The sequence below is a fragment of the Hydractinia symbiolongicarpus genome, chromosome 1, assembly GCF_029227915.1.
Source record: "Hydractinia symbiolongicarpus strain clone_291-10 chromosome 1, HSymV2.1, whole genome shotgun sequence".
In the NCBI taxonomy this organism is placed as follows: domain Eukaryota; kingdom Metazoa; phylum Cnidaria; class Hydrozoa; order Anthoathecata; family Hydractiniidae; genus Hydractinia; species Hydractinia symbiolongicarpus.
The window spans coordinates 25,705,365-25,714,834 of NC_079875.1; the positions used below are offsets into that span (position 1 = coordinate 25,705,365).

The following is a 9,470-nucleotide window of genomic DNA, read 5'->3' on the forward strand; positions in this document are numbered from 1 at the left end:
TCAGCACTCATAATCTGGGGAATGTAAATTCACCATCAGGATTTCGAAGGGGGCATACATTTTACCCTAAGTCAACAAAGAAGAACACTAAAAAATATCAGAAAAAGTCATCAGCAGCTGGTAGTGGTGGTAGGAGTCGCAATAGTGCAAAATTTATCACAAAAGAAGTGGTATTACTACGCGATAGTAACGAAACGAAAATTATTCGAGGTGAGAGAAAAGCATTACTTATGGAGCAAGGTTTTATTCGTAGTGAATTGGAGCTTGATAAAAGTTAGGATGAACGTGAAGTTCATGAATTTTTGAAATCCTCATTCAAGACTAAACTTGACCTGTTAGACGATCCAAAGTAAGTATAGAGCTTTGCATATTGTTGTAAAAATGTCCTGTGGAGTTGTAATAAACCTTCTTGCTCTCTTTCTCTTGCTCTTCTGACAGTTTGACACTTTGGAGCATCAGGTACACACACCAGTTATATATTTGTCTTTTTTTGGAAGAAACATGCTAAAGACCAGGCAGGCAGGGTGCTATTGAATGTGCTATTTTTTATTTTAGTGTCACAATAATATTGGCAGTGGGTAATTCTCTGCAATTACCATGCCTCAATCAGGGGCAAATGCTTGATGGAGCCAGAATTTCCAGATTATTTTCTCAAAAGATCATATGGCTAAGTCCCAGTTGTGAAATACCATTTGAAAGTGTAAGGAAACAACCCTTGATAACAGATATGCTGGAACAACAACAGGTATATCAGCTGCTTCTATAAAGGTATTTTAGGGGAGAAGAAGGTTGTAATGGCGGCCAAGCCAGGAAGGAATTTAAAATTTCAAAATGGTTTAATCAACTTTTACAGGAAAATATTTGCTTAATGTTAATCAAGTTTTTCTTTTTAATCAGATGAATTCAACTTGTAAAAATACTTTGGGATCCCTTTAATGATTATAACTAGAAATGGCTGCCAGTTTGAAGCTAAAGCGATCTTTGTCAATCTCTCAGAAAGAGTGACTCTTTTGTCATCAGAGCTGTACAAATCATTTCCTTTTTTTTAGCAAGGAATATCAGATGTTGAATCGTTGTCTGATCTTGAGCCTGGAGATGATATTTTCATGAACAGTTGGTATGTATGTACACTTAGGTTTATTTGGAACCTAAGAGTACAATACATCTTTTATTAACATTTTTTTACGGAAATAAATGCCCAGATTGCAGCAGGCATATTACATGATTTCTTTCATTTTCAGCTTTGGTAATAGCTTGAATGCCTCTTCTGGTACTAGTGATACTCATACTGACAATCAAGTTCCTTCTTCGTCCACTTCCACTGTGACCAACCGTGTACATGAGCTCCAGAATCTGGTCGAAGATCTGCTCGACCAGCAAGCAGCAGAATTGAAAGTTCCAACATCATGACAAGAAGCATTGGAAACTTTAAAAAAAAGTTTGACGTCTGAATTTAAAACATTTAAAGTTGAGCCTGAGGACATTTTGGGTGATACCTTTGCATATTATAAGGATTCTGAATTTGATGCATCAGTACAACTGAGAATCCGCTACAAATTGCAACCAGCAGTAGATACTGGTGGTGTATCTAGGCAGTTTTTCACTGACGTTTTCAATCAACTTTTAATTGGTGGAAGTGGTATACCAGCATTATTTGAAGGTCCGACTGGTCGAAAAATGCCAATTCAGAAGGCTGCAATAACCATTTCTGGTATCATGAACTTGGTTGGAAAGATAATATCCCATTCTATTGTTTTAACTGGGATCGCTCCAGCATTTTTCTCACCTACTGTGTACAAATACATATGTAGTGGAGATTTAAACTCAACCATACCATTTATCAGTGGAGGATGCGACTACCCGAACAAGGCATTATATAGATTTAGTAAGACTGTTTGTTTGTACTTCTATTGTTTTTACATATACAAAAAATGAACGTGTTTATGAATATCAGAATCTTACTTACTGAATTTGAATCTACTGTATTGTTTTCAGAATTTTGTCAGTGATATGAGCAGTTTGGTGTTTCCGAAATGCATGATGATATATTCTTTCTTTCAAGCTGAACCAAATCAATGATGGGAATTTCAGTGATATTACATCCGATGATGGCTTTATGGAATTATTAAATGAAACTGGAACAACCGAAATACTTGATGTATGTATCTGTATCTCCTGATAAAATAATAAATTTGAGTTTTCCAATCTCATCACAATAATTAATAAAAATACTTGCCAAATTTAGAGAATAGTTGGTCTGAAAATGTGAAATTGCCATCTTAAGAAATTTTTGCGGTTTGGCCCTAATCCTCAAAAATTTCTTCCGCACATATTTCTTCCGCAAACAATTATTTCCTTCTTAAGGTAAATGTTTTTTCCATAGATTAAAACAAAGGAAAGCATCATACAGAATATTCTATTCCATGATGTAATTGGGAAAAGAACGCTCGTTCTAGACCAAATTCGATCTGGTTTGAAAACTTTGAATGTTCTAGAGATGGTTTCAAAGTGTGAAGATTTGTTTTGTCATTTGTTTGTTGGAACGGAGATTACAACGCCTACAGAAATATTAAACTACCTCCGTTTCTAAAATGAAAATTCGGAAGTAGCTGTGTAGATGCAACTCCGAATACGTTGAAAGATTTCTTAGCTTTTTCCACAGGATCGAAAATGAAATTGTCAAGAGCACTGACGGTATCGGAGCAGCCCTCTGATGGAGTATTCGCGCATACGTGCATGTACAAACTTGTGTTACCTTCGAGTTTTGAATCTTATGAGAGTTTCTGTGATGTTATCAATGCTTCATTTATGTATACCTTACTGTGATATATTATATTTCTATTATGTTCACAAAGATTTTTTTCATTAAAAAAAAAAAAAAAACAACGAAATGTGCGTTTATCCCTGTGAAGTGAAAGCGTTTTAATTGAAGGACTGGGAAAAGTAGATAAAGTCGAAACTCTAAAGCTTTTATTTCCGTACTTTCATCATTGTTTCCATTTTTTACACAAAAAGTTATCACTACACAATGTCGTTCTCAGGCCTCCAGAGATATTAGTGTTCCAATAACAAAACCTTCAAAAGCCCTGGGAACGAGGTTGTTTACTGATCTTTATGTACAAAACTTCAGTTGCCCTCGCCTATGCCTATGCAGCAACTATCATTGGCATGTCCTTGTGCATATTGGACAGTTTGTAGATAGTTGTCGATACCTTCATTTGCGTCATCGTGTAATGAATTGACCAGAGTTCCTAAAATCACTGAATGATGATGACATAAAAGAGACAGTGTCTCTGGAATTTCCACATCGTTGTCGGAATTTATCTCTGGCAGAGGGGCAGTCTCGTCTATGCCATAGTCATGCCAACTTTGCACTTGGGCGGCTTCTAGAGACAATGGATCATTTTCGATCACTCTTGTCATACCTTCGTGCCATAATTGACGAGGCGATTTATTGTGTGCACTTGACATTGGGTGGAAAGCCCAATCCCTGACCAACTCATTCAAAGCTTCGTTTATACGGTCTGTATATACGTAGTGTAACGAAAAAAGATGTACTTCTTTCAAAGGATCAAGAAATCCTTGTCTTTCCAGAAAGTAAAAAATATTTTGAAAGTGGCGAACGACATTGCTTTTAACCTCACCCCATAGTCGCTCAATCCTTTGATTGTGAACAGACAATCCACATATCATACTTCCACGATTTAGTCCCCTCTCTGGACAGCTTAACATGAAACGTGCAATTTCAACATTCTCTGTGCCAAAATCAGCACGTATGCGTGATGGTAATCCATGTTTTCGAATAGCTTCCTCGAACAATTTAAACACAGTGTCTGCTCGGTTGTTAGTGCTACATTTAAGGGATGTTATCATTCTGCTATAACCGTCCATTCCACCGTGAATTACGAAGCGCCATCGTATAAGCTTATGATGTCCGTCAACATGCCTAAAAGTAAAATTTATTCATTCATTCAGTAGTCGGTCAAGTAACAAGGGAGATATATAATTGACTTAAATGTGCTCACCACAGCGAATTAGGAGCTTTCACATGATATGCTCTTCGTACAATGCTGATGGTTCTACGTAATGCTCGACTCACCGGATCAACTGCAACAATAGCTTCTCTAATTCGTGCGCGTTGTACGTTGATGTTCCTAGATCTACAAGCTCCTATCACATGATTCTCCTGCATTCAGTAAAGTATTGAGTACTTCTTGAACAATACTTTCGAGATTGTCCTGGCTAATTTTGGTGTAAAACTGGCGTTCTCCACACCTTTCCGAAATGCTCATTCCAAATTCAACTCTTCTTCTGGATATAGTTTTACTAGAGACACCTATGATTTCAGCCACTTTGCTCCATGAACAATGGATTGAAAACAGACGTTCCAACTCATTTTTCCCCACAATTTTTCGTGGTCTCCCATTAGGGCAGCTACTTCTAGCAACTGCTGGTGTCGGATCATGATTACTTACTTGTAGGTCGAATTGGTTTTTAAGGGTTTGAATCTCGAAAACAATTTGATCTAAATTGATAACAATGTCATTGATTGTACCTCTTACATTTCCTTCCTCGAAACGATTTCTTATCACCTGCAGTGTTGTAAGATATTCATCTGTCCGTCGGTACCAATACTCACATGCGTTGAGATCACTTGAAAACAGCTGTCGTCTTGCAAGACGAAATTGGGAAGGTAGATCTCGTAAGAACTCTTCGATCGTAATTTGATCCGCCATCTTACATAGCACATGTTTATGACCCTGCACACAGTGACCTGCGTTGGTTTCCATTCCCCCTCCCTTTTTATCTGTTAAAAGTTATCGTTAGTTTGACTTTAATGTTTTGACTTTACACGGGAAAATATAAGACATTGCATATAAAAATTAGCCTTGTATATATCTCTTTAATAATAGCCGTATTCCGTCTGTCTGTGTTTCCGCGAAAGCGGTGTCCAGTAACGGAAACACGAAATTTTGTTGTGAATGTTGATCATAATTATGCAATTCCCCGCCTACATAATGATTTGGATGTTGTTGACGCGCGCAGAAGTCTTGATGTTGAACGTCACAGGGAACAAAGGGCCAATGAAACTTTAAAACAGGCCCAACAGCGTAGAGCGGCAAATGCTCTACGCCAAAATGCAAGACGAGCAGCAGAAAATGTAGAAGACGCAAACGCTCGCCAACATGTAGATGTACAACGTTATCGTGTGAATAGAGAAAATGAATTACCCCAACAAGCTGCAGTAAGACGTAGAGCAGATGTTTTGCGTTATCGAGTGGCTAGGGCTCTGAATAGAGAAAATGAATTACCCCAACAAGCTGCAGTAAGACGTAGAGCAGATGTTTTGCGTTATCGAGTAGCTAGGGCTTTGAATAGAGAAAATGAATTACCCCAACAAGCTGCAGTAAGGCGTAGAGCGGATGTTTTGCGTCATCGAGTTAGGGCTCCGCGTTTACTAAATTTAGCTAGGATTAACAATGTTTTACCTCCCACACATTCTGCAGGTGAGTTTACTATTGTGTGTGAGCATTGTCGAGCTATTAAATTTAATAATGAAAATCATTTTAAGTGTTGTCACAATGGCAAAGTGGCCCTGCCTGCTATATTACAATTTCCTGCTGAAATACGTGAATTGTTAAGCAACGACTCTGCCCAAGCTAAACAGTTTCGTAAGTATATCAGAGTATACAATAATGCATTTAGTTTTGCTTCTTTGTCAGCAAACATTCGACCACCACCAGGTCATGGACCCCCCTGTTTTAGAATATGTGGTCAATTATTTCACAGGTATGGTGCTTTATTAACTGCTCAGAATGAAGTACCTAATTTTAGCCAATTGTATATTGTAGAGGCTGCAGCTGCCTTAAACATGCGTATTGAGAATCCGACACATGCTCATTGTAATCGTGAAGCAATGCAGATAATTCAAGATGTTCTTAACAGGGATTCTCCATATGCTGCAGCTTATAGAAATATGGCTGAAGTGGAACGTGAAGAAACAGCCAGAGCAGCAGCAGAAAACAGACAGCCTTCCGTTGTAAGTATGGTAATGCGCGAGGGTAATGATCGCAGAAGGTATAATGCACCCTTGCATCAGGAAGTTGATGCCATCTTTGTTGGTAATGATGGAGCACCTCTTGCTGCAAGATATATTGTTGTTTATCCACGTAATCAACCTTTGCGGCAAATTCCTCATATATCATGCAATATTGATCCTATGATGTATCCTATTTTATTTCCACGTGGTGACCCTGGTTGGGACCAAAACATGGCCCCCGTCAGGGAGCATGCAACTGGAGTAAGAAATAGGCTAACCCAGTTGGAATATTATATTTACCGCATTGCTATTAGGCGAGAATTTTCTGCCCGTCATCTAGCAGGCAAATTGTTTCAGCAATTTTTAGTAGATACATATGTTAAAGTTGAAGGCCAACGGCTTACATTTATTAGACGAAATCAAAATCATCTTCGAGCAGAGTCCTACCAAGGACTTCTGGATTACCTCCAAAATGCTGCAGATCAACGTAACTTACAGACCGGTAATGTTGTTGTCTTGCCTTCTACCTTTTCCGGCTCACCCCGCAACATGCATCAGTTGTATCTTGATGCAATGGCATTGGTTTCAAAAAAAGGTAAGCCAGATTTGTTCTTGACTTTTACATGCAATCCAAAATGGCCAGAAGTTGTTACTAATTTGTTACCTGGTCAATCTGCTTCTGATAGACCAGATTTGGTTGCAAGGGTCTTTAAATTAAAATTATTTGCTTTGAAAAAAGATTTAAAAGACAGTGTATTAGGTGTTCTGTGTGCACATGTAGATGTTATTGAATTTCAGAAGAGAGGTTTACCGCATGTTCATATGCTTTTACATCTACACAATGAGTTTAAATTACGAAATGCTGATGATATTGACTCATTAATTTGTGCACGGATTCCAGATCAAAACCAAGATGCCGAACTGTATGATATAATAAAGTCATGTATCATCCATGGGCCATGTGGCCACCTTAATAATACATCTCCGTGCATGAAAGAGGGTGAGTGTACTAAGCATTTTCCTAAGCAGTCTAATGAGGGAACTGTTATAAATGTTGACGATTATCCCATGTACCATCGTCCTGATAATGGAAGAACGGTAAGAATACGAAACTTTGATGTTGATAATAGGTGGGTTGTGCCTTATATCCCTTTCCAATTTTAAAAATATATGGCACATATAAACTTGGAACCGTGTGTGTCAATTAAAAGTGTTAAGTATTTGTATAAATATGTTTACAAAGGTTGTGATACTGCACACATAGAAATCATTCAGAGCATCGATCATGATAAAGTAACAACATTCTTAGATCCTAGATATGTGTCTGCACCTGAAACAACTTGGCGTCTCTTTGAATTTCCTACGCATACTCAGAGTCATTCCATCATAAGACTTCCTGTTCACCTTCCAAATCACCAACAAGTGCTTTTTTAGGAAAGGCAACAAGGCTGTTGCTGCTGACAGGGTAGAAAATTCTAGGAGTATGTTAACAGCCTGGTTTGAATGAAATCAGCAGGAGCAGTATGCGCAACGATTTTTGTACACTACAATACCTGATCACTTTGTTTTTCGAAATACACAACAACAAAAAAACGGTGGGTTGTTAGGCAACGCGGTGCTGAAAAGATTGTATAGTGCCAGTATCCGCGAAGGCGAAAGGTATCTTTTGCGCTTCCTATTATTGCATGTACCTGGATCTACATCTTTTGACGGCTTAAGACATTTCGAAGAAAATGTTTATGTTTCCTTGAGGGATGCATGCTTAGTACAAGGATTGTTAACTGATGAAAATCTTTGGATTCGCCCGTCACCACCCTAAAGCACAGGCAGAACAAATGGTGCTAGGTAAAATTAAAGGGGTTATTCAGAATTTGGTAAGCGTCTTACTGATTTTGGTCTTCCTGCTTTACAGGAAGCTTTGCCTGATGACTTGCCAAATGTTGAAGAAATAAGGCAGAAGACTCTAAATATCAAGCCTTTGTTAAATGCTGAGCAACTTCATGTAGCTGATTCTATTATAAATGCCAATACTTTCTTCCTAGATGGGCCAGGTGGCACAGGTAAAACCTTTACATATATTACATTATTAAGAAAGTTATTGCGAAAAGTCTGTGTGCTGGTACTTGTGCCTGGACAAGTATTGCTGCTACATTATTGCAGAATGGTAAGACTGTCCACTCTTTTTTCAAGTTACCAGTCCGTGTTTCGGACGGCTGTACATGTAATATCAAACCCAATAGTGACCATGCAGCATATTAAAGAAAACAGTACATCATTATATTTAATGAAGCAAGCATACCTAAATATGCTTTGGAAGCTATTGGCAAATTATTTAGGGATATATGTAACAGTAAAATTCCCTTTGCAGATAAAGTTATTCTTTTGGGAGGAGATTTTCGTCAGGTACTCCCTGTCGTCAGAAGAGCTGGACCTGCACAGATTGTAGAAGTTTGTTTAAAAAGCTCGGAACTCTGGCCCTTGACTCAAATTTTCCACTTCCACACGAACATGAGAGCTTGAGAAGGAGAGCAAGTCTTTGCTGAATTTCTTTTAAACCTTGGTAGTGGTCGGGTGCCACAAAAACCAGATGATCCAAATCAAGGTTGTATTGAAATTCCCTGTGAATGTGTTCTGCAACCTAATGAAAATATTGTTACCTCTATCTTAAGTAAATTTTATGATGTGGAATTTTCAGTGTTTCATTTTAACTCCAGCCAACGAAGAAGCGTCGGAAATGAATGAACAGATCTTAAATCAGATTCCTGGCGATACCCGTACATATTTCAGTATCGACTCTGTTGTTTCGGACGATCAAGAAGAAATTGATTTATATCCAATTGAGTTTATTAATTCCTTAACTACAAGTGGTAAGTAAATGCAAAAGTTGGATGTGTTGTAATGTTGTTGAGGAATCTGTCCCTTAAAGACAATCTTTGTAATGGTACAAGATTAATGGTTCGTAATCGATTGTGAAATTCTTACTGGTATTCGTAGAGGTGATCGTGTGTTAATTCCGAGAGTATCCCTAATGTAAGTAATGATATAAATCTACCCTTTCAAATTAAATGCACCCATTTTCCTTTAAATAAGAGTCAAGGCCAACAGGGATCAACAGAATGAAATACGGATGTGCATTCAGAACAGAATGAAATACGGATGTGCTATGATAAATATTCACCTATATGTATACACACCATCCGGATAAACTATCTTAATTCATCACTAACATATTGCCGCACATAATGTAGTGGGTTCGTCTGCGGCTCCCAGTTCTGGGGACCGCGGATCGAATCCCACTCACTGCTTGGCAGTATTTTAGTGATGAACAAAGTATTTCTTCTTCAATATGACTTACACGCATTATACTCGCCCCTCATGATCAGAGGTCTGATCGGGGTGAAACATTCTCTGTTGAGAATGAAATACGGAT

At 38.1% G+C, this 9,470-nt stretch overlaps 1 protein-coding gene across 1 annotated transcript; it reads right to left on the reverse strand.

Moving 5' to 3' along the window:
- Positions 1 to 3,126: 3,126 nt before the first annotated feature.
- LOC130619234 (uncharacterized) lies at positions 3,127 to 3,977 on the reverse strand. Its single transcript, XM_057436390.1, has one exon. The coding sequence runs from the start codon at positions 3,889 to 3,891 to the stop codon at positions 3,127 to 3,129; it is 765 nt and encodes a 254-aa protein (XP_057292373.1). The 5' UTR covers positions 3,892 to 3,977.
- Between the last annotated feature and the right edge of the window lie 5,493 nt (positions 3,978 to 9,470).